General features: G+C 48.9%; 1 protein-coding gene across 2 annotated transcripts in view; it reads left to right on the top strand.

Annotated features, from left to right (window-relative positions):
* AFAP1L1 (actin filament associated protein 1 like 1) overlaps positions 1 to 25,684 on the top strand; it is a 61,330-nt gene that overhangs the window by 19,375 nt on the left and 16,271 nt on the right. For both annotated transcript variants that reach the window (XM_037508980.2, XM_037508982.2), the window contains exons 2-12: positions 7,970 to 8,098; positions 8,957 to 9,040; positions 9,694 to 9,791; positions 10,898 to 11,006; positions 15,463 to 15,561; positions 16,212 to 16,423; positions 18,432 to 18,611; positions 20,509 to 20,598; positions 21,089 to 21,170; positions 21,409 to 21,561; positions 23,777 to 23,988. In XM_037508980.2, the coding sequence (XP_037364877.1) occupies positions 7,970 to 8,098; positions 8,957 to 9,040; positions 9,694 to 9,791; positions 10,898 to 11,006; positions 15,463 to 15,561; positions 16,212 to 16,423; positions 18,432 to 18,611; positions 20,509 to 20,598; positions 21,089 to 21,170; positions 21,409 to 21,561; positions 23,777 to 23,988 (1,448 nt within the window). The remainder of the gene's footprint in view (positions 1 to 7,969; positions 8,099 to 8,956; positions 9,041 to 9,693; positions 9,792 to 10,897; positions 11,007 to 15,462; positions 15,562 to 16,211; positions 16,424 to 18,431; positions 18,612 to 20,508; positions 20,599 to 21,088; positions 21,171 to 21,408; positions 21,562 to 23,776; positions 23,989 to 25,684) is intronic.

Raw genomic sequence — 25,684 nt, 5'->3', positions numbered from 1 at the left:
TGACAAGTGCATGAGGTATGGGGCGGTCATGTATGTGTCCCAAAGGAGCACAGCTAGGAAATGGGGAGCAGAAGATGAACTCAAGTAATGTGGGTTGCTCAATATATGCTACTCATCATTATTTCCCAATGATATGTTAGGATTAAAATTCACCAACTATAAAGGATGCATCAGTTTGCAGCCATTTTCAGATGAGAGAAGTTCAACTAAATAGGGCTTAGGGAACTTAGCCAAAAAAGCTTAGCTTTTATTACCCCAAGCATGTATGCTGAGCCACTATGAGGACACATAGCTGGTTGTTAGACTTTATTAATGTTTAAGAAAACTGTGTTCCAGAAATTCATTCATTCCATAAATACTTAAGCACTCCACTGTGTCAGGCATTCAAGAGCTGGCACTCTTCCTGCCCTCAGGGAGCTCAGGCTGCACTGGGGGACACTGACTTAATGAAAGAAGTAATACATATCACATTTCACTGTCACAAGGGCCACAGGGAGAGGGATGCTGTCACAGCACAGAGGAGCATAGTGGATGTGGGCTTGACTAGGACCATTTCCCTGAGATAGTCAAGAGTGAGTTGAGAGCTGGAGGGGGCAGTGGAAGGGAGTTCTGATCCGTGGAGGGAACAGCATATGCAAAGGACCTAGGTTAAGAGTCAGAGGACTGGACCAAGCATGAAGTCATCCTGGAGGTAAAGGCACACAGAGAAGCTTCCTCTTCCTTTCCCTACCCCCACCCAAACACTGAGATGACCCCCACCCAAACACTGAGGCCACACTTGCTAAGTGTACTGCTTTCCTGCCACAGTATAAAATGTCCCCATTTTATACCTTCACGATGAGGATAAGTTATGAGAAGTGAGTCCTCAGGTGATTTCCTCATGATGCAAACATCGTAGAGTGTATTTACACAAATGGAGATGGTCAACCTACCACACACCTGGGCGGTTTGGTGCAATCTATTAGGGCCACCAACATCTGCCATTGACCCAAACATTAAGTGACATGTGACTGCAAGGTGTCATACCTCATTCAACTGTGAGTTTATTTTTTTTTTAAGATTTATTTATTTATTTATACAAGCACTGGGTACAGTCATAAGCACGGAAGGGTGAGAGAATTCACCAGAGCCAGAGTGGGAAGCAGAACAGGCAGACTGATGAAGTACACTGCTGAGGGGAGCAGCGGGTGCGGCAGGAGAGATCTGCGTGCCATGTGGGACCCTCACCGGCAGCCGGGGATCGAACCGGTGCTGCAGAGGCTGTGGGCAGCCTCGCAGCCCAGCACTCAACCGCTGCGCCATCGGGGAGGCCCTCAACTGTGAGTTCATTAAAGCACAATATATTGAAAATAATCTCTAAGTAAGTAATGCATTTGTTCTTTCTCTGGACAGGAAACTCTATGAGATGGAAATTGGGTTATTTTAGGTAAACCAAAAGAAAAATTGTAGGCCCTTCATAAAACCACATTTTGACAACTCTTGCTTTTTTAAATATCATGTTGGTTGCATTTTCTCTGACTTAGAAAAAAACGATAAGGATGAGTTATCTTTGTCCCAAAGAGGCTTGTCAAGTAGTGAGGTAGGGAAAGAGAAATTGCACTTCCTCCTAATACTTTGCGTTTAATGAAATTGTCACTTGAAAGCTGCTTTCAAGCATTGTTTTAGTTAATTCCAGAGTCTAAAATGTGCCCAGCGATGAAATCACAAATCAGAGCATCCACTGGGTTTGGGGGTGACCTGATAGGAGCCAAGCCAGGGGTTATTATTCCTGTGATTTGCTGGAGTTTAATTATTCACTTCTCTTTTGTTATGGAAATTATACTGAGTGCCTTTGAGATCTCTAAATAATTCTGCTCTCCCAGCACTCAAACCTATACTGGCTGTGATAAATGCCTTTTGTTTGAAGGTTTCACTCAGGCCATCAGGGGTTCAGACCAAGGATGTAGTCCTAGGAGCAAATGATAGTGTATTTTGCCTGTGACTTAATTCCTGCTATGTACCATCTCATTTGGATTCCAATGAGATGGGGAGGGTAGAGGAGCAGAGAGAAAATTGATCTTGGTTGGGTATTGACCAGAAACAATAAGCACTTAGTGGTCTAATCTTAGATACAGTTTTTAGTAGGTTTCTAATTTTATTTGGCTACCTTTTTTGCATCAGAGAACAATTATTGCCCAACTTGGGTTTCTGAGCCTGTCTGTCCCACTTAGGGAAAGATTGAAGACTTACAAACAATAATTAGACCTTTTCTTGGTGGTTGTTTTTTTTTTTCTTCCCCCATTGGAATTCACTGCACCTCCCTTAGGCTCAACTAAACCAAACAAATCAATTAAATTATTGGTGGTTCTAAATATACTTCAGACATAAAATCACTCCCAGTGCCCCAGTCTGTCCTCAGAAAGCAGAGGAGACATGGATGGGCAAAGATGGGGGTGGGGGGCAGAACTGTGAGAGATATCTTTCTGGATTAGGAAAGGGGCAGGATTCCTCAGCTGCCTTACTGCCAAAGATGCTGGAAGATGCTGTTCCTTCATCTGGCCTGAAGGGGGGTCCTTGAGATGGAGCACCTGGAGGGAAGTGCTCTGGGGCCTCTTATTGCCCTAAGCACTCTGAGTCCAGGGTCCAGAACCATGAGCTGGTCACACATGCAGTGTGGCCCGAATCCTCTTGCCCTCAGCTACTCCCTGTGCCCGCCTACCATTGGGGAGGAAGCTCATTTTCCTCTCTCCTTCTTGGTCCATAAACTGGAAATTAATTAAATTGACACAAGAGAGATTAGCAAGAGAAAAGACCAAGTTTAATTATATACACAAGGAGGTCCACACATTAGAATGATAGAACCTGTCATCTGGGTTATTCCAGTGAGGATATATAATCTCTAGAAAGGGTGCAATACATTTAGAAGAGAAAAACCAAACAAAGAGCTTTTAATTTAAAGGGAATTTTGCAGGGTTTAATCTACATATGCATCAAAAACAGCCTTTGCAAGCCCTGGCCTGGTGCAATGAAACACTAAGACCACTCCCACCTCCCCAGACATCCCTGGTTTTAGGGAGATAGGTAATTAGGCAAAACCTCATTCTTGGATCTTCTGTCCCTGCATCAACATGCCACTTAGGCATTTTCTGAGGCACTCTGCCTGGGCTCCCAGCACTCCCTGCACTGAAACTGCCAGAAGTCACATGTCCCTGCAGGAACAGAACACCTTTCGAGGTTGCTGAGCGCTATAAGCTCTGCCCATTCATCCTCACCACAACCACGAGGAGCTGGAAACTTAGGAGAGTTAAGAAGTGTCCTGGGAGGCCCACAGATGGAAACAGCTGGAAATACCCATGTGGTGCTGTGTTTCCAGCCACTCTTCAGTGACCCGTCAGACTTTTCGTGAACGTTGGCATTTAACACTACTTAGTGTTTTTGATTGAACCACATCTTTAAAATGAGATGGTTAGAGGAGGTACTCAAAATAGTGTGTCATTGAATAAAGGCTCCTTTGGCATCTACTGATGAATGAGACACAGTCCCTGTCCCCTGCTGCACAGAGCTTGTACCACAGCTACAGCAGCTCCACCGCTGAGTGCTGTCTGATCCATCCTTGGAATCTGTGTGTTCTGGGGTGTGCTGGTACGTGGCACAGCAAGGATGCAGGACCGCACTGTGTGAGCACTGGCTCCACACCGAGGGCCCCGTGGGCATGGCCTGACCTAGCTGTTCTAGAAGGTGTTGGACACCCATTATTCACACTTTACAGCTGGGAAAACCAGGACTCTGCATTCGCTGACGTGCTCATCTTTGCACAATTTGTAAGGGATGGCGGGTATGAGGATTTTAGTTAGCTGGTCTGACCCCAGGATCCTGTCAAGGGCTCCTGTAAGCAAGACTCCATGCACCGTGGCACCTTCTGTGAGGCCCTTCCTCCTGCCTTGACTCAGTTATTTCAGAAGCGACTGTCCAGTAATAATGTTGTTAGGAATGAGGGAGGTCTTCCACATTCCTGTGTTCACAGACATGCTCGGTGTATGTTTCCTAGGGGAATATTTTTCAAAGGTTGAGCCTGGACCAACCTGCAACAGACTCACCTGGAGTCCTTGTTAAAATGCAGATTCCAAGGTCCCATGCAGGGCTTGCTGGATCAGACTCTCTGCCTACGAGGGCGAGGGCCGGATCTACATTTCTGACAACCTCCTGGGAGAGTCTTACTCTTCCTAAAATTTGAGGCTGCTCTTAGCGCTGTGAGTCCTGACTGAACCATTTACCTGTGCCTTACATATGCAGACTTTCTCTCCAAATTAAATTATTTGACAGTGTAGATCACTGTGGTTGGGAGTATCTGGCGTGTGTGGCAAAGCTACCCTGAAGTCTCTTCTGCACTTGCTGTACCTGAAAACTCTCTCTTGGGCGAGTTCTGAATTGTCCTTGAAGAGCCTGGTGCTGGTGAATGTTTCCTGTAACCACATTACAGAAGGTTCTCCCTGGGATGAGATCCCGCTGATAAGTCAGGTATATGCTAGCGTCACTTGTTTTCCTTCTGTGAGATCTTCACAGTTAGGACTCAAGTTCAAGGGGTCGGGTGGAGAGAGCCCAGGGAGCAGGAATTCCAGCAGTTACAATGGGGGTGGGGGGCCACCCACCCAGGTCAGGAGTATCAAAGAGGTCTTGACCTGGGCTCCTCAGCAGGAGGGCTTTGAGGGGCTGCCTGCCTTCTCCTGATCCTGACCTCCCCTGCCTGGAGCCCAAGTCCAATTGAGGAAGCAGGCACAGGGGTGCAAACTTTGAAGTCACACTTAGGCTCAAGAACTGGCCTTACTGCTTACTGGCTGGGTGCCCTTATTTCTCTGAGCCTCTGTCCCCTGCCCCCTTTGTAGGGCAAAGATAGTAACACTGTGTACCTCTTGTGGGGCTTAGGGGGACTGCGGTGACTCAAGCTAACTGCCTAGCACCCATTCAGCTCCAGAAGGGTTCTTGCCAACCCTGCCTGCAAACTGAGCTTTTGCTCACACACTCCTGCCCACCGCCCTGGGACCCACGTGAGGGTCCCTCTGCTACCTACTGCCCCTGATTCCCTCCAGGCTGCAGAAAGCCAGCAGCACTGGCAGCCCCACCCCCCACCTGCTGCTTCCTCCTCACTCAGTCCCTGCTTTCTTTGCTCTATTTGGACTTGTGTGATCACACCTCAGTTCCACATAAAAAGCATAGTAGTCAAGATTCCACTTTAAGAATCCCATCAAGAAGCAGGAAAAAAGTGGAAGAAAAGATTTTATAGAACTTGGGTGCTAAAGCTCATGATTGAAATGCAGAGAGCTCCCGCAAATTGTCTTACTTTAGCAGAAATTGTAAGAAACCTTAAATTAGAAGCAGGAGAGCTTTTAGAAACAGGAATGAGAGAGGCAAGAAGAAATGGGTGCAACCTCACAGCAGAGAGACAGCGAGAGAGACAGACACAGGCTCCCATGGTGTCCCGCGGTGACTTCCCGGCCACATGCATTTACCTTGGCCTCCTCATCCGTAGTTATGGGGGTGGCGCTGAGGAGGAGAGAGAGAGAATGCCCACTGTATCCTCAATCTTTTCTAATTTGCACTAGTATTCAATTCTACTTGTTTATTTTCTAATTCCCCACTGGCCAGCCTGGCACATTATTAGTGCTTAGCAAAGATTTTAGAATTAATTGACTCTTAGTGTGCCTGTTAAGGGTGCCAGAAAGATTTGTGATTCCATTTGAAAAGGTTGCCTTCACCACCGCTGACATTGGAGTTAAAAGATCTTAAATAATTTTCTGCTTCAAAGAACCCTCACTGGCATGGCATGGCGAGGGCGGGCTCCAGCTTTGTAAACAGTGGGCCCGCCAGGCACATTGCACTTGGTCTCCAAGAGGAGCAGCGCCCCCTGTAATTGTGCAAATCATGCAAACTTGGAATCAGCCCCACGCCACTTCTTTGGAGCCGTACAGCCATGCCTCGGCTGGCCTCGGCACTGTCTCATCTTGGCTTGGGAATACGAGTGGCCGCCTCTTTAGTGCCTCCCCACAGAGGGGCGTGGACATTCGATGGGACACATGTGGACAGTGTCCAGTGGTGAGCAGAGCTCATGAGGGGGAGCTGGCCAGTTTCAGCCTTTATTTTACTCAACAAATTTGAGTAAAAGTGGGAATGCCACAGAGAGACTGCAACATCACGTTTTTCTAAGAAGTGCCACTCTCTGTGTTAAGATTTCTTTAAAAAAAAAAAAATAAAGCCCTGGTGTGGTCTTCTGGTCATCCCTTCTCTCATCAAACACACACAGAGTGCCCACACTGAGCAGGCTCCAGGCCAGATGCTGAGGAAGCTGCTGTTCACAGCCCTGGCTATACTTTCTAGAGCCTCACAGCCTGCTGAGGAAGACAGACACAGAGGCACGTGGACCCACACCCCACAGGTCAGAGAGGCAGATTCTGTAAGAGGAAGCAGTGGCCCACTTGGGGTGAGCATTTACTATGGACAGGGCAAGGCGCTTTTCACACCTGGTAGAGTTAATCCTCACAGAAAATCCATGAGGCTGGTGCTCCAGACTCCCCCCTCTCCACTTTGCTAAGGAGGAAACCAAGTCATACATTAAGTAACTTGCCAAAGGCGCCATCACTAATGAGTGACTGTGCCTGAACTTGAAGCCAGACAGTCTGACTCTATGGCTGGTTCCCGTCAGCATATTGTAGCCCCTCATCCCTCCAGACCTTGTAACTACAAGTCAGGGGCTCACCACGTCCACAGGAGGACCCGGGGTGGGGGTCCTGGCTCTTCTGCATGTCTCCATGTAACTGAAAACAACTTATTTATCACTGAGCCTTAGTGTCTTTAATTAAGAAGCAGGGGTGATCATGGGACCTAGCTCAAAACTTAGTAGGATTGTATAAAATACTGCCAGGTGTTATAGTACCATGGTCTGCTGGCTGTGTGAGCCTGAAGAAGTTACTTAACCTCTCTGAGCCTTAGTGTCATCCTCCATATAATAGAACTAGTGAAAGGCTTGATGTGAGATTTAAATGAGACTATAAGTATGAAAGGCTTAGCACAGTTCAAAATAATTGTTCCCCAAGTTTAATTTTTATGATTATGCACAAGTTGTTGGCAAGTTGCAAAGTTGGACAATACTAGTACTGTAATGAAGTTGGTCTTTAGGTCCAAGGAAAACCAAGCCCCTACTCCCTATTGGGGACAGAGAGACATTAGTGACATCATGGCCTTGGCATGCTCCAGGCTTTAAAGAATTCTCCTTTGGACTTTGCAACTCCCTGTGGTCTTGGCCTGCAGAACATCTGGGAGCTTCTCAGAAATGCAGACTTTCAGGTCCCACCACAGGCCCCTTGAGTCAGAATCTGCCTTGTGTCAACGTCCCCAGGTGATACCTGAATATATTCAAGTTTGAGAAATACTGGTGTGGCATGGAAATAAAGAATGGTGACCATATTTTAGGGTCTGGGATGGGAAGGGTTAATGTTTAGTTTGGCTTCCACCAAGGCACCGGAAACAGAAGTTTCCAGAGATTGAAATATATGATCAGATGGGACAGGAAGGCTTCCTTCCTGCCTGTGTCCTGACAGCCGGGCTGCAGCTTGGAACCTATACTGAGCCAGGGACCTCAATGAGGACGGACCCCTGGGCCTGCAAAGCAGAGGAAAGGCTGGGCCAAAGGAAGGCCTAGATGCCCCTGCTCGGGGGCTACCTGGGCCCAGAGCTGCCAGCTGAGCCCAAGAGGGTGAGTCCTCAGGCCAAATGAGACCTAAGGTAGAGCAGGAGGCCCAGAGAAACATCATGGTTAACTGAACATGGCTCTCCCAGGGGAGGCTGGGCAGCCAGCCCGGGGACAGCTGTGAGGGCCTCTGAGGTCGACTCTTTCGTCTGCCCGGGCCTGTGGCCTCACTTCCCTCACTGCAGAGGGTGGCGCAGGGCCGGCACTCAGGCCTCAGAACTTCACATGCCCCCGGCCCTTCCTCCTCAGTGCTGGAGGAGCTGCTTCCCGAGATCACCGGGCTGCTCAGCCTCCTGGACCATGAGTACCTCAGTGACACCGCCCTGCAGAAGAAGATGGCCGTGGCCTCCATCCTGCAGAACCTGCAGCCCCTCCCAGGTCAGCTCCTCAAGAGCCTTCCTTGCCCCAGGGCCCATTGGCGAAAGGATAAGCCTTGTAGCTGGCCCTCAACACTTCTCTGGTCTGAGCAGTGTCCTCATCTGCCTCAGGCCTTCTATGTTCTCCTCCATCCTCAGCCCACTCCAGAAACAGAGCACATGCATGCACATACAGACACAACACACAACACCCTCCTCACCTATATAACAAATGCACAGCATGCAACATACACTAGTGTGCATACTGCCCCTCCCACACAGTGCATCCTCACACGCACTTCACATATAACACACATGCCACGACAGCTCACATCTCACGCTGTCCCCTGCAGCACGCTAATGCGCACACGCTACACCCGTGCCCCGCTGTCACTCCCATGGCTTCTTTCTCGCTGTCTGCTCAGCAGCAAGGCCTCCTCTCTGCCCTGGCCACTACACCCCAGGCCAGCCCCCGAGGTGGCATATGTGAACCCGGCAAGCTGTCCCTGAGTCCCCGGGGCTGGACGGTCTGAATGACGTGGTAGGAAGTCACTCTGCGCCTCATGTCCAGCAGACAGCGAGCCATCACCCTGCCCTCAAAGAGGGCGACAGGCAGCGTCCTGCCTGGCCTGTGGTCCCCAAGCCCCTGGGCCTGCTGTCCCCAGCACAGCCCTCTCTCTGCCTTCTCCAAGGGGCCCAGGGGCTCCTTTCACTTGGAGAAGGAGGTCATCAGTAACCACGTCAAAAATAAAAACAAAGGGAAATACTTTAGGATGTGCACACTGTTTGCAAACTGAGGCTGTGTCCAGTGTGGGACAGAAGTCTGGGCGGGCGGGAGATCTGCTCCCTCCTCACTGCCCCGTGTCCTTCTTCCTTGCAGCCAAAGAAGTCTCCTACCTGTATGTGAACACAGCAGATCTCCACTCCGGGCCCAGTTTTGTGGAGTCCCTCTTTGAGGAATTTGGTAGGTGGCCCTCTCCTGGCCTGGGCTGGGAGCTGCCCCCTCATTACATGACCCTGTCAGTCTGTGGAAGGTCCCCCAGTTCGGATGGGAAATACCTGCCCCCGGCTCTGACACCACAACAGAGTCACGTTGGATAAGTCCCTCGGCCTTTCTGGGCCCTGCCAGTCCCGAAAGCCCATTCTGGCATAATTATAATCGCCCCAGAGATGTGAGGAAAGAGGGAGGGGTGAACACAGGTCAAAGAAGGTATAACACACACGGGGTGTCCTCTGGCCTGCTACTCGGTTCACCCCGAGTGGCCACCTGGTGGCGGGTTGAGAATCCAGCAGCTCTGCAGAAAGTGGAGCCAGGATGGACCAGTGTGGCGTGGTGGACACGGGAGACTTCGGAAGGACACTGTGCCTGCACATAACCTTGAGAATTTCCCAGGTCCCACAGCAATTGTTCTCTCATTTCATCCTCTGGGCGCTCGATGGGGCAGGGATTGTTGCCTGCAGTTTACAGACGAGAAGACAGGATGGGGTCACTACTCAGTGTCACTAATGAAGGGGATGGTGGAGGCCTCCCGACCCCAATTCTAGTCCCCTCCTTCTCTGCCTGCTCTGCCATGCTCATCCTCAGATCCCTGTACCCAATGCCCTGACCTTCCACAGACTGTGACCTGAGTGACCTTCGCGACATGCCGGAGGACGAGGGGGAGCCCAGCAAAGGAGCCAGCCCTGAGCCAGCCAAGAGCCCGTGCCTGAGAAATGTGAGTCTTGGTCTCAGTTCCATGCCCTCAGCCGCTGTCCTATCGCAAGGGAGCTTACCCCGTACCGCTGGGGAAGCCCTTGTTCTCTCTAGCGGGTGGTAGTTAAGGCAGACACAGCGTTACAGCGGCCCATGTTGCTCTCCCCATGCCTGTGCTGAGTAGGGATAAAGTGGGGAACTGACTGGGCCCCTCTGCCCAAAGGACATCCCACCCCAGCCTCTGATTGCAGGAATACAGACAAGGAATGGCATATGCTCTGGATGGGGAGCTGGGGGACATCTGCCCTTCTCCTTTCTGCTCTGTAGCCACCGGTAGCCACCGGCAAGTTACTTACCCCCTCTGAGCCTGAAGTTTTCACCTACAAAATGAAGGATTGGACCAGATCCACGGTTCCCAGACTTGGGTCCATGGAATTAAGTTAAGGGGCCCATCATCACATCAAGCATTGTCTGTTGATTGCATAAGTCACTATCATCTTCACCATCATCAGTACCAATTATTGATCACTTACTGTGTCCTTTATACGCTCACAGCAGCTGAGGTTGGCACGACTGTTGTCCGGTTTCATAGGTAAGGAAACTGAGGCTCAGAGAGAGTGACATGTCAGTGACATGTCAGTGACATGTCAGTGACATTGCCCGCAGTAGCAAGTGACAGACCTTAACTGTAAAGCTGGGGTTCCAGGCCCAGAGCCCCAGGTTCTTAGTGCCACTTAGCGCCTCCCAAATGGCAGGTCTCACATTTACTTGTCCTGCTGTTCCTCACTCATATGCAGGTTCCAGACACTGCAGAGTTCACAATAGCTGTTGATCATTCTGCTTGTGCTCGGTCTAAAGCACAACTGCTTTTATGTGGCAGTCCCTCAAACATGTAGGTATTGCTGAGGAACCCAATGCTTAAACAGTTGGTGAAAGAAATTCAGGGTCAAATAAACTCTCCAGGTTTCTCAGCTCTGCTTTGCTTCAACTCCATTAGAAACAATGTTTCACATTCTAGAGCCTCAACCTGCCTTCTGGGAGATCCTCCCCTCCTTTTACTCTACCTGACCCCCCTCCTCTACCAGCCTGGTGATCTTGGTCTCACATTCCTCCTTTGTCCCTCTGCAGGCCACGGACCTGCCTCCACCTCTCCCCAACAGGCCTCCTCCTGAGGACTACTATGAGGAGGCCCTTCCCCTTGGGCCTGGGAAGGCCCCCGAGTACATCAGCTCCCACAGTAAGTACAGGGCTTGTCTCCTGAGGCTCCGGGCCTGATCTCCCCTAGGGTCCCCCCAGCCAAGGCCACTTCTGGTGGAGGGGCTGCCTGAGCACCTGGCCTCCCCAGGCAGGGCCTGCTTCGGGGGCCTGGGTTCTCATCCCAGTTGGGTGAGGCCTTGGACACCTCTGCTCTGGGCTTCAGTCCCCCTACCCTGAATATAGGAAAGAGGGCCTAGATACACACGTATCAGTGCATCAGGATGTAGGAACATGGCTGACTGATGCCACACAGTCCTAGCACTGAATCTGGTGCTAACCTGAGTGGGTTGGTGAAATACTTTGTGTTTTGGGCCTCCCCAGAGCTGCCCGCAGCCTCTGCAGCTCCAGTTCGATCCCCGGCCACCAGACGAGGGTCCCACATGGCGTGCAGACCTCTCCTGCCGCCCGCTACTCCCCTCAGCAGTGTACTTCGTCAGTCTGCCTGCTCTGCTCCCCGCTCTGGCTCTGGTGAATTCTCTCACCCTCCCGCACTTCTGACTGTACCCAGTGCTTGTATAAATAAATAAATAAATCTTAAAGGGGAAAAAAAAACTATTAAAAAGAAATACTTTGTGTTTCAGCAGAATCATATCCGATAGATGGATTCAGTTATAAAGTCAGTACATAAGATTAAAAAGCTTGTGGTCTAAATCAGTGTGGACACCCAAGAATTCATGAGATGTTGTAGACAGAAGAGTTAGAAGTTTTATATATGTTTACTTGAGCACATCTTTTTAAAACTTATATATGAATGTTTTGTAGTATTTATAATCTATTAATAGCGTATTTGTAATGAGTGTACATGTGCACAGGTAATTTGTACATAAATATAAATGTTACATTTCTACATTTTTACTGATAGGTGAGGAATGAAATCATTTACAGGTACAAATTACCTTTGAAAAAATCTCTCTGAAATCAGCCACAATGGAGTCTTCTCTTTTGACTGTTGGTTTCCTCCAGCATTGCAGCTGGGGCTTAAGAATCAAGATATGTCATTTTTGAGAATCAGATGTGTGTCCAGCTTGGGCCTGGGGACTTAGCATTCCACACAAAGAGCTACTACCCATGTGTAGGGGCAGGAAGGGCACTGAGCAGGTTTTCTGATCCAGCAGATGGGTAAAGGAGAGTCTTGGAGCCCTGGGTGGCTTTCTCAGGCTTTTATTGAGCTTTACATGCAGCGCAGTAACCAGGTACATGGCAGGCAGGAGTGCCAGGGGGCCAGGAGGCCAGTAGGCTCCAAGCCCCAGGCAAGTCTTCACTCTGGGCTTCTCTGGCTTCTTTTTGCCCCTTCTCTCTCCTGCCTCTGCTTCTGCTTCTGTTGGTGACTATCTGAATACTCTTTCCATGGCCCACAGAAGTAAACAAGACAGTTTACAACTATGTAACAACTGCAGGTGCCCCATCAGACAGGGGCAATCCTAATGGTAGGAGGGCAGAAAGCCTGAGAAACCATTTACCCTACATAGTGGTTTTGGGATGATCCCACAGGTGAAGTTGAACTAGGGCAAGACAAGGTTTGTGCTGCTGTCCCCTCATTCTGCATCATGGTGGAGCATTCTCCAACTACCAAAAGCAAATACTGTATGTCAGTCTGTGCCAATCCCAAGTGGTTCCAAGTGATAGTCATAGAAAAACAATCAGACACAGAATACTGCCTAGTACGTGGTTCTGTTTGTTGTAATAGGGCACACAGTCACCTGCATTTATTTTAACACATCCTCTAGGCTGTGCAAGAAACTCTTAACAGTATTTTCCTGGGGGAAATAGAATGAAATCTGGGTGAAGGGAACCTATTTTCCCTATTATGTTCTTTTATACTGATTGTACTTTTCACTGGGGGTATATATTTTTCTTTATCGTGGTAAAAATACATGTAACATAAAATTGACCATTTCAATCATCGTAAAGTACCCAATCAGTGGCATTTAGTGCCTTCACAGTGCTGTACAGGCATCTGCACTAACTCCAAAATACTTTCATCAGTCCAGAAGGAAACCCTGTCCCCAATAAGCACTCACTCCCATTTCCTTCTCCCCAGAGCGCCTGCCTAACACCAATCAGCTTACTGTTTCTATGGATGTGCCTTTTCTGGATATTTCTTGCACATAGAATCATATAATGTGACCATTTATGTCTGACTTTTCTCGTTTAGCATCATGTTTTCAAGGTTCAACTGTGTCATTGATGCACCCGTATTTTTTATGGTCAAGTAATATTCCACTGTGTAGCTAGACCACCTTATGTTTTAACATTTGTCTACTGATGGATGCCTTTGGGTATTGTGATATATTATTTTTGTGATCAGTAAAGTAGTAAAAGTAAAGTGAAATTATGGAATAGGAACAGATTATCAGCAGCCTTGATAATCCGGGGATCTGTGTCACCAAAAGCAGCTGTTTATGTGAAGCAGGTGACTTTATTTTATCCACTCAAAGGCAGGGAGGAAGAAGGGATGCAGGGCTAAGACTCCTCCACCTCCAGAGAGAGCTCACTCCCCTCCCCATGGGGCAGAAAGGTTGCCTCCCTCCAGCAGTGGGGTTCCGGTGGGGGCAGGAGGAAAGGGAGGGTCTCAGGAAGGGCCAGGACCTCTTCCAGGGAAAGAGCGCCAAACCCATCAGGGAGTGTCCTTCCTCTCACAGTGTGGGGCCCTGCCAGGTGTCCAGGCACTTTGACCTGTGTACCACTTCTCTTCCCCACTGCAGCTCTTCCTCCCCCACCCTGCCTTCTGCCCTGACCCCCATTCCACCTCTCAGGAGATGTTGCCAGAAACTGAGACCTCAGAGTGCCTACAGGGCAAGGCATGCTCAGAGCCTCATTTGGGAGCCAGAACTGGGGTCCCCATCACTGGGAATTTGAGTGCTGCTGACCTCAGGAAACAGATGGATTATGGGGGCTGGGAGCCCAGAGCAGTGGTTGAAGAACTGTGCAGTGTGGAAACGAGTTGGACTGGTGAAGGAAGGCTTCCTGGAGGAGGGGATGTGCACTTGTCCCCCAGGCTGGCCACCTCAGCCCTCATCCAGGTTCAATCATAGCAAATGTGTGTGACCTCAGTTTCCTCCTCTGTAAAATGGGGCTGATAGTGACCCCCTGTGTTGTGGCAATGGAGGAGATGGCAGCCATAGTGATATCTGGCATTTGTCTTGCGCGTCTATGTGCCAGGCATTGCGCTGAGATTTCATGTGCTTCAGATTGCTAATTCGGGGGGGACTGTTTGTGTCACATTATAGCTGGAGCATCTGAAATACAGAGAAACTGTTTTCTTTCAAGGTCACTCAATACAGTGGCAATGGATTTGAACTCAAATCTGATCAGCCTCAAATCACGAGCCTTTAACCACTGAACTTTAAGGTGTTCTCCAGAGACCATCTGCATTAAAATAACAATTTTTAAATATAATTCCTTAGAATTCAGTGTACTTTCCATTTTCACATATGTTTAGAAATGCCCTGTTATTTTTGTTATAAATGAAGTGCCTCAGCCCAGTCCACCCCAGTAAATCAGATCCAGGATAAAGCCCAGGAATCTGCATTTTAAGCCACAAACCATTCCCCTGTAATTTGATGCAAAATACAATTTGAGATATCCCAAATGCCTGCATTGTACAGTCTCCCAGCCATGAATGGGAATGTGTTGTAAAAATTCAGTATAAGCCGCTGTTTTAGTCATGTTGCCTGCATTACTATTTTCTCCTCTAGTCCAGTTCCTCTTCACAGTATAGAAGGAGAATCACTGTGACCAGAGGAGGGAGCTGTATCAGCACATGCTGCTTAATGACATTTTGGTTAGCGGGAGACCACATGTACGATGGTGGCTCCAAAAGGCTGTACCACATTCAGCCCAGGTGTGTTGTAGGCTATACCATCTAGATTTGTTAGTTACACGCTATGATGTCAGCACAAGGACAAAATCCCCTAAGGACATTTCTCAGGACATATTCCTATCTTTAACCCATATATAGGCAGAGCATGGGGGTGGGGAGGAGATGGGGGATGGGTCTGAGCCTGGGCGTCCACGACACCACTCTCAACAGGACAGGGGTCAGAGCTGGGACCAAGAAACACACACAGTCATACACATTCATGCTTGGGGTCACTGAGGAGGGGCTGACTACTCTACCTGGAAAGTCAGAGGAAAGACCTTTGAGCTGGGTATTGAAGGATAAGTAGGAGTTCTCTAGCAGAAGCTAAAAGAGCACAGGGAATAGCATCAACATAAACCTAGAGGCATGGCAGGGCCCAGTAGGAAATACCCTGGTAACAGGAGCTCAGAGGGCATGAGGCGAACCAGAGCAGGTGAGATACAGAGGAGCAGCCCTGCAAGAAGCCCTCTCCCTCCTCCCTGAAGAGGGGCCAGTGTCCAGAGGCATCCCTAGCCCTGACCACTGGAGTCTGCCTGCATTTGTCCAACGAGTGGCTCCTCTGCCAACCCCACAGATGGCTGCAGCCCCGCCCACTCCATCATGGATGGCTACTATGAGGATGCTGACAGCAGCTACCCTGCCACCAGGATGAACGGGGAGCTGAAAAACTCCTGTAAGTACTGGGTGGGCACACAGCTGTGTTCTGTCCTCCAAGAGCCAGCCCGGACCTGCCCCATGGCATGTAGGTGCCCCCCGCTTCTCATCCTGTGGGGTCAACCCAGAGACCCCAAAGACTTTATTCTCAGTGATTCCAGGTTCAGTGGAAAGGCCACTGGCAGGGGAGTCAGAAGTCCAAGCTCGAGCCCTCACCTGACTCGTGGTGACTGACCTTAGGCAGCGCTTTTTCTCATAGAGCCTCCAGTTTCTGCATAAAACCAAGGGTTTGCTGGGCGCTGTGAGGTCCAACTAGGCATGAGTATGAAGATGTCATGACAAGCTGTGGCCACTCACCAGGAGCTGGTCCTCATCCAGTGCAGTCATTGGCTGAATACCCTGCTTTCACGGACCCTCACAGTAGCCCAATTGGGTAGGCACTGCATGGGCCCCGCCCATTTTACTGCAAAGAAACTGAAGCTTTAAGAAGCAAAATGGCCAAAATCACAAAACCAGTGGTAAATCTGCAGAATACAGTGCAAATGGGGTTTGGTGATCGCCATGATCACACCTCACGCCCACCCCTCATGGCCCCATTGGGAGAGGGTCGCCCGAAGCAGGTGCCTCCAGGGCCATGGCCCGTGACAGGTGCTTCCCTGGGCCCTGCAGACAATGACTCTGACGCGATGAGCAGCTCCTACGAGTCATATGATGAGGAAGAAGAGGAAGGAAAGGGGCCGCAGCCCACGCACCAGTGGCCCTCGGAAGAGGCCTCCATGCACTTGGTGAGGGATTGCAGGATATGTGCCTTCCTGCTGCGGAAGAAGCGCTTCGGGCAATGGGCCAAGCAGCTGACTGTCATCAAGGAGGACCAGCTCCTGGTGAGTGGCCACAGCTGTGTGCTCTCAGCCTCACATGGTTTTGTGTGTGTGTGTGTGTGCACGTGTACACGTGTGTGCACATGCATATGTCAGGCAGGTGGGGCATGTGCATTCAAGGATATCTACCTTTATACCTCTGGACTTGCTTTGTGCACAGAAACACAAAGCCTGTGCTTTGGTGATTGAGGCTCTCCCACTCAAGCAGAATTTCAAAAAAAGAAAGCCCACAAGGGGGTGGGGAATAATTCAAAGACCTGATATAGACTTGACCAAGTTTTGTTTTGCCATAGGTAAACTTTCGATCACTTTCAAACAAGCTGATTATTTTTCATGATTCAGGTTAATATGTTTGTTTATAAAACTGGAAAAAAACAAAATGAAAAGTGATGTTTTGAAAAAGCCATCTCTAATTCCATTGACCAAGAACTAGCCATGGTTAAGTTTTCATATGCATATCTCGGTCCTCATGTCCATACATCTGTTTTAAATTGAACGCACGCACTGCTTGTTACTATAGAACTTAATTTTTTATGATTTTTAAAAATTCACTATCTCTCATTGCTAGCATTTCATAAAAGAAAATGTACACTTATTTCCAAAGTAGGAGGAAAATTCCAAGAAAAAAAGTGATACTTCTTTACCCAAAAATCTGTTGACACACCTTACCCAACACATCCATTTGAATTGCAGCCCTTTCTTACCCTGTAGTAGCGGGAAACCATCCAAGGCCAGAACCAGTCTTAGGGTCTCAACTAACTCTTTTGATTCCTTATGTCTTCTATTTTTTTTTTTCTTGCCTTATTGCACTGGCAAGGACTCTAGCACAATGTAAATAGAAGTGGTAAGAGCAGATATCCCTGTCTCGGTTCAGTCTTGAAGGGAATATTTAAACAATTTACTATCAAGGCTGATATTTGCTGTGAGTTGTTTGTAGGGGTGCCTTTATTACACATTAAAAAAGTGCTCTTCTGTTCCTACTTTACTTAAGAGTTTATATTAAAAATAGGTTTGGAATTTTATCAAGTATCTTTTCTGCTTCTACTGAAATATGTGGTTTCTCTCTCTCTCTTTTTTTTCTGTTACTCTGATGAATGATAGGGTTGGTTTTTGAATGCTAACCCACTCTTGCACTCCAAGAATAAACCACACTTGGTCTTGACGCAGTATGCTTTTGATATGTGCTCTGGATTCTATTCTAATATTTTGTTTAGGGCTTTTGCAACTATAAGAAGTTTGTCTATAATCTTTTTGTAATGTCATTGTCAGAGCCTGGTATTAAGGTAATGTTCACCTCATAATAAGATTTGGTAAGTGGTGCCTTCCTGGTGGCACAAGGGGTTAAGTCTCAGCACTATCAAGCTGTCGGCAGCCACTGCAGCACAAGTTCCATCCCTGGCCAGGGAGCTACCCACACGTTAAAGCAGACCTGCTTCCCTGAGCAGTATATTTCAGTCAATTCTCCTGTTCTGCTCCCCACTCTGTCTCTGGTGAATCCTCTCACCCCCTACACCTCTGGCCTACATCCCAGCTCTTATATACATAAATAAATAAAAAATAAATCTTTTAAAAAAGACTTGGGAAGTGAAGATTATTATTTATCAATGATTTCCCAAACCCAGTCCTCCATATCTGCTAGAATCCCCTCTCCCACATTCCTGCCATGTAGCCCTTGGGCAGGGGGCTGGCTTCTTCCCAAACCAGTCTTTTTCTTCTCTGGCTTAGACTAGAGTGATCTAGTATTGTGCTAAAATCTGCCTCTTCCTAAACAGGTAGTGGTGACCCTGGGGCTCCTTTATAGCCTTTGGATTTTTAAGATTGTCCAAAGATGCCCCCCTCTCAATCTCATCATTGCCAGATTTCTCTTCTTTGGGGTGAACAGCCATAGACCCTGTTCTCATGTAGTGCTCCCCACTGAGCTAGGTAGGGGAGGTCTCTGGAGGGCATGTCCAGCTCCTTGGTGTTCCACCCTCCCCTCCAGGAAGCCCTCACCCCTTCTCTCACCTTCCAGTGTTACAAAAGCTCCAAGGACCAGCGGCCACACCTGAGGCTGGCACTGGACACCTGCAGTGTCATCTATGTTCCCAAGGACAGCCGGCACAAAAGGCATGAGCTGCGCTTCTCCCAAGGGGCTACCGAGGTCTTGGTGCTGGCTCTGCAGAGCCGGGAGCAGGCCGAAGAGTGGCTGAAGGTAGAGTACAAGTCTTCTCCCACCTGCCCTCCAACCTTTCCTCCTCCCTCCCCAGCTTCTGACCTCAGTGGAGAGGGCTGCTGTCCCTGAGGAGCAGGCCTTGGTCAGGGGATGGAGTCAGCACCTTGTGTACGGCTAGGGTGACTGACCTTATATGCAAATAGGCCTTAATGTTTCCCAAGACAGGAAAAAGACCTCAGGCTGGAGAATTATGTACCTTCTAGTTATTTGAATCTGCTTCCTAATATCCCCACTGTGGGCTTGTCTAGCTTGCACTTGTATACCTCCAGTAACGGGGAGCTTATTATCTGCAAAGCAAGCTGATGATATCATCAGGTCAGCAAATCCTTTTTCTTTCCCTTATAAAAAGCTCCTACCTTGACTTTGGTGAAATGTGTACCCTTCTCATACCCACCAGTGGTCCAGCTTCTGCATCTAGAACAATTAGAGTGAGCACTTGCTCAGTATGTGTTTGCACCACCAGTTGTGCTAAGAGCTTTATTCTGTGACCTCATTTAACCTTCACAATGGGACCATTATTGTTCCCACTTTACAAGTGAGGAAACTGAGGCACGGAGAACTTAGGTGACTTGCCGAAGGTCACACCACCAAGTGATTGGATTCATATTTAGTAACCAACCAGGAAATCTCCTAAGGCCATTGGAGAGAGGCAGAGTACAAGGAGGGAGGACTTAGGCAGCACACAGACAAGCTCACGTCTCAGGCCAAGCAGCGCTTACTGGCCAGTGATCTCCTGCAGATGACTTCGCCTTGCTGCGCCTCACTTTCTCTTCTGTGAAATGGTTCTTGTAAGGATTCTAGAGAGCATGTGACACAGCCCACTAGGCAGCAGGCACACCGTGGCTGTCAGTGGCTGTGTGATGGTGGTGACGTGGCCACCCGGCCTTCCCTCAGGTCTCCATCCCTGCATCCTGCCTCTCTTTCACTCTGATACCGTTCCCTGGCCACCTCTGATTTTCCTGCTGGAACAAAGAAACCAAACACCTCCCTCCCCTTCCTCCCTTCCTTCCTGTGATAGCCTGCTCTCCCTGGAATGTTCAGTGTTTCCCATTACTGCCTTTGTCTCAGGAGGGGAAGGAAGGGAGAGAACCAGCTTGCTGGGGGTGTAGAGGGGGAAGCGATTTGTGCTCCAGGGACCCCTGAGTTCTCAGAAGAAGCCCTAGACCCAGAGACCTGCCTTGACCTCCCCATCCTGAGACACTATTAGCCCAGAGTTTAAGACCTGCTAACCTGGCTTCTCCACCGAGCCTCATCCTCATCTGTACCTTGGGGATCACGTGGTCTCTGCCCCCCGGGCTACTGTGGAGGTACAGTGGAATAGTCCATGTAGAGGCAACTGAGAGGTGAACCACAGGCAAAGGCCATTATTTTACAATGTTGAAGCTTATGCTGCCTGACCTTAGAGTTTGAGTGCCCACCCTGGCTGCCCCCCACGGATGGTCCATGGTGGTCTCATCAGCCAGTCCCTCACCCTCACGTGAGGCATCCAGTTCACAGGGTGAACATCCATCATCTCACTGGTCCTCAGAGACCAAGGAAATGAATTAACAAAGGACCAGTAGCACCCCCAGAAGAGAGACAGGGAAACTGAGGCCCAGAGCAGGGTAAATGACTTTCCTAAGGCCACACAACTATGTACCTTGGCAGCAGATATAGAAGCCAAGCCTCTTGATTCCTGGACCCAGTCTTTTCAGTTCAAGTGACAGGTTCTGGAGAACCTTCTCAAACCCTGACACTCCCCTACAGGTGTGGTTGGAGATGATATCAACCCATCTCTTCTGTCCCCTGATCCCCCACTGCTCAATGGCCCTGACCACGCAGACCCTTCACAGCATTCCTGCCCACCTGCCCACAAGTGTGCGTTCTCTCCACACAGGTTATCCGAGAGGTGAGCAAGCCCGTCAAAGCAGAGGGAGTGGACACACCCAGATCCCCAGTCCTCCTGTGCAGGCTGGACCCGGACAAGGTACCCTCTGTCGCAGTGGGGCTCCTCTGAGTCAGGGAGGGAGACTCAGCACTGGCTGTGCCCTGGTGGTGTCCTGTAAGTCCCAAGTGCCCAACACAGAGCTGGCACAACAGGAGCAGCTCAGGAGAAATCTGACTGAGTGAATGAATGCCCATGTGCAGGGGCAACTTCCTAAGTCCATTGTGTTACATTAGCATCCCATTCAGTGCCCGCCCAGCTCCCTGTCGCCTGCCTAAGGTATTGATTGCAATGCATTGTAATTAATTGTCCTGCTCTCCAAATAAACTGTGAGGAACCTGAAGACCCAACAACCCTAAGTCACTGCTGTCCTCCAGGTGACACCTGGCGTGGTCCTGGTAGGGGTCGGCCCTTCATAGTTATTCGTGTCTACTCTGACCAATGCTTGTTAGCTAGCCATCATGTGCAAACTGAGCCCACCAGAGGGGGCTCCTATTGTGCCTCTGATGTGGGGCTGTCTGTTCCTTTTTAGAGACTGTCCCAAGAGAAGCAGACCTCAGACTCTGACAGCCTGGGCATGGCTGACAACTGCTCAAGTCTTGGCCGTGAACATGGTAGGAGCCTCTGGGGGCTCAGGTGTGAGAATGCCAATCTGGGGGAGGCTTGCCTGGGGCATTCAGTGCACAGTGGGGGCTGACCTCTCTGGAGACCTTCTAAGGTGACCTGCCCATCCACAGCTGGAACTGTGGACCAGACCCTGTGTACAGGCTGAAAGGGCAGAGGGAGGCTGGGGTAGATGGATCTGGGAATTGGGGGTCCCTACAGTCCCCTGACCCATCTCCATGGTAACAGGCAAGGGGAAGAAGAGCAGCCTGGCAGAGCTGAAGGGCTCAATGAGCAGGGCTGCGGGCCGCAAGATCACCCGCATTATCAGCTTCTCCAAGAAAAAGGCGCTGGCTGATGACCTGCAGACGTCCTCCGCTGAGGAGGAGGTTCCGTGCTGTGGTAGGTGCCAGAATTCACATCCCGCCTTCCGTCGCTTCTCCCCACGAGACCCTAACGTTCAGCAGAACAAGCCACCTGACCCCCTATCTTTGTACTCCCGGGGACATTAGCTCAAATCACTGCCTATGTCTGGGTCTGTTCCTCCACCACAGTGAGAGGGGAGTGTTTCTCTCCCAACATGGAACACGCCAAGTGTGTAAGTTACATGCCAGTCTTTTAAAGAAATTTCTTGGATAAACACATTTCAGCACTTTTCATTAAAAAATGCCCTTAATGTCAGTTAAACATAGTTTAGAAGGGAAGACATGTTATTTTGTTCATGTCAATGCAGTGGTCCACGTATGAGAATCCAATAGAAAAGCATATATTTTGAATCTATAGTAATAGGTCTGCTAACCCTAAGAAAAAAATGTTAGCGGGCCTCCCGGGTGGCGCAGTGGTTTGAGCTCCGTGCTGTGAAGCTGTCCGCAGCCTCCGCAGCCCTGGTTCAATACCCGGCCGCCTGCCGGGTGAGGGTCCCACATGGCGCAGCAGACCTCTCCTGTCTTGCCCACTGCTCCCCTCAGCAGTGTTTTCAGTCAGTCTCCCTGTTCTGCTCCCCACTCTGTCTCTGGTGAATCCTTTCACTCTCCCATAACTCTGGCCTGTACCCCAGCTCTTATGTAAATAAAAAAACATTACACATTCTTTTCAGCCGATGAATACAAGCATGAGGTGGTAGAAAATAAATTTAAAATATTCAGAGGAATTGAGGAGATTCCTTCCCCTGGGGACTGTGGTGTTACAATTCCTTACCTCAGCTAGAAGTGTCTGTTCCCACACGCTGCCACCAGGTGTCAGGATCAGCCATTGTTTCCTGCCTTGCAGTGACAGTTTTTGGTATTGGGGGGAAGAAAGGCAAGAGGGAAGAGTTGTGGCCTTCATTTATTTTACAGTCTTCCTGCCCTACTCACGGAGCCTGGGAGGCCCAGAGCCTGTGCCCTCGTGTGCACATATAATCAGCGTGTCAGAGACAGGAAACTGGAATCCAGAGTGAGACCAGGATACGTGAGGTCACACTGAGCCTCCTTTCCAGCTAGAGTGCAAGGGTCTTCCCGGAGCATTGTCCGGAGTGTAGACCCACCTGCCACTTTCATCCCTGACCTTGGGTTTCTCCAGGGCGCTATGGGGGGCGGGGGGAGGGGTGGGTCACATTGATGGTCTAGCCCTCTCAGATGCTAAATAACAAAAATTCAGCCAAGTTGATTTTAAAGATCAGATTGATTTTATTAAACAGCTCTTGAGTAGGGCAGCATCTCTCTAGTAAGTAGGAGAGTTCCAGAAAACTCCACGAAATGAAAGGTTTTATTATTTTTTTTTCAGCTTTTGAGATCCAGAAAATCTTTTTTTTTAATTTTTAATTTTTCACATCATTGTTCATTTTTAAACAGCCCCTCAAGTGTAGTCCCCATAGAGTTTCCTTCCCCAATGCACCCGTACACCATCACCTCAGTCCCCTGTGCTCCTACCTCCCTCCCTCTGATCTCCCTCCCTCCTCCTCCCCTGCAGGATGTCTGTGATTTATGATTGTCAGTTTTTGTTTTGTTGTGTTTTGTAGTAGTAGTAGTATTTTTACCCTGATGTCTTATTTGTTTCCCCTATATTCCTGCTATAAGTGAAACCATCTGATATTTTTCTTTTTTCTTCTGGCTTATTTCACTGAGCATAATTCCTTCTAGCTCCATCCACGTTACTGCAAGTGGCATGAGTCTATCTTTTTTTCGATTGCTGAATATCAGTATTCCATTGTGTATTTATGGCATCTTCTTGATCCAGTCATCTATTTTTGGGCATTTGGGTTGTTTCCAGGTTTTACCTATTGTAGATAGTGCTACAATAAACATAGGGGTGCAGGTGTTCTTTTGAATCAATGTTTATTAAAATGGCCATCCTACGAAAAGCAATTTACAGAAAGGTTTTATAAGCAGAGAGAGGATGAGGTAAGAGAAGAGGGGTCACGTCAGGCTTCCCTTCCTACATGGAATGTAAAGGAGGTCATCTCACCTTCCTTTGGGCAACAGAAAAGGTAACTTGATGGGTGCTGACCAGAAAATTCCACACTTACCCGGCAAGAGTCCATCACTGGGGGAGATTGAGGGCCAGTTAGTCCGGGGGCGGGCTTGGGTGGCCTCAGCCCCTGCGCCTCCACCCAGCCTGCGGTTTCCTCTCACCACAGGTTATCTGAACGTGCTGGTGAACCAGGGCTGGAAGGAGCGCTGGTGCTGCCTGAAGTGCAACACACTGTATTTCCACAAGGACCGTGCAGACCTGCGCACCCACGTGAACGCCATTGCCCTCCGAGGCTGTGAGGTGGCCCCGGGCTTTGGCCCCAGGCACCCCTTTGCCTTCAGGATCCTGCGCAATCAGCAGGAGGTCGCCATCCTGGAGGTGAGAAGGGAGAACCTGGGGTCATTGGTGGCTGGAACTGATTGAGCTGGGCCTGGGCCTTGGGTCCTGTCTGGGGACTTTGCACTGACATTATGAGGCCTGAGAAAGGAGGGGGAGGCCAGCTGTTGCTGAATGACGGAGCAGGGTCACTAGTTAAAATATAGGATACTCAGGGCTGCCTGGTGGTGCAGGGATTAAAATCTCAGCACTGTCAAGCTATTGCCAGCCACTGCAGCATGAGTTCAATCCCCAGCCAGGGAGTTACCTACAAGGCACAGCAGATCTCTCCTGTCTTGCCCGCTGCTCCCCTCAGCAGTGTATTTCAGTCAGTCTGCCTGTTCTGTTCCCCACTCTGTCTCTGGTGAATCCACTCACCCCCCACACCCCTGGCCTATATCCCAGTTTTTGTATGCATAAATAAATAAAAATAAGTCTTTAAAAAAATAAAATACAGGATACTCACATTTTTGAATTTCAGATAAAACAGCAAATGTTTTTAACTTGAGTCTGTCCTGTGCAATATTTGGGACATGCCTATACTGGAAGTTTGTTTATCTGAAAATCAAATTTGACAAAGCATTCTGCATTTTCGTCTGCTAAATGGGGCAACCCTGGAACCAAGTTGTTTATCCTCCCTCATTTTGAAATCCCAAGCCTGGAAGGCATCTGGTCTGATTTTACCCCACTGGGCTCTAAAATCCCCTCTTCAAACCATCCCCCATGGCCATCCCCTCAGGTCAACCACTGCCCTCTCTTCTGGGGAGCTGGCCCCTGCCATCAAGCAGCTCTGAGTTTTAGGGACCTTTTCCCTATATTGAGTTGCGATCTTTCAAGCTCCACACCTGTTCTGCCTACTTGTGTTTTTCGAGAACCCATTGTGATGTCAGACACACATGAAGTGCTCAGTTAAAGTTCAATGAACAAACGGCTGACGCAAGTGCGCTCTCAGGGCAGCCACCCATGGTGACCCCGTGGCACCAGCCCTCCTCCCTGAGGCCATCCAGGATATGCTGAGTCTCCCTTCTCCATGTCAATCCTGTGGCTATTTGGAATTTAAAAAGCTCACACTGGAGGAATATTTACAGAACTACTCTTCACATTACAGATAAGGAAACTGAGGCCAGGGCAGCCAAGTGCTTTCTCTGAAGCTCCACCGAGGATCAGCTGCCTCTTAGTCTCATCCTAGAACTGAAATCTGGCCTCTTGCTCTTACTGGCTTTGCCCAGTATCCACTGCCTCTCTCCATTCTTCAATTTCAAGAAATATTACCTCTGTAACTCTTATTTTTGAGAGTTTAATGAGTTTCTTGCCTCTCTTAAATTCTGTACAGCACTTTCTGGCAAAAAGTCCTTCCTTTATTCAAATTTAGCAATTGCATGCTAAGTTGATTTTATAATAATGTTGCTTACATGAGAACTAACCAAAGTGTATTTAGTTGACCAGGAATTCCTTGGAGATTTTCCTGTATATGGTACTATATTGGCAACTATAATATTTAAAAAAAAAAAAGATTGGGTTATGTGAGAAATAGCCTCCTCTAATAAAAAGTAAATATTTAAAAAAAACCTCAGGGAAAGGCCAAAAGTTGTGTTCCCATCTAAATGCCTGGGAAGGCTCTGACGATAGTGAGTAAGGTATCTTAGAGAGGAAGTCGGGCAAGGCCTCCCAAAGGAGATGGCTTTAGAGCAGGGATCAC

The sequence above is a fragment of the Talpa occidentalis genome, unplaced genomic scaffold (genome assembly GCF_014898055.3).
Source record: "Talpa occidentalis isolate TD23 unplaced genomic scaffold, MPIMG_talOcc4v2.1 talOcc4.13, whole genome shotgun sequence".
In the NCBI taxonomy this organism is placed as follows: Eukaryota; Metazoa; Chordata; class Mammalia; order Eulipotyphla; family Talpidae; genus Talpa; species Talpa occidentalis.
Note: the sequence above shows the minus strand (reverse complement) of the source record. Positions and strands in the feature narration are given on the sequence as shown.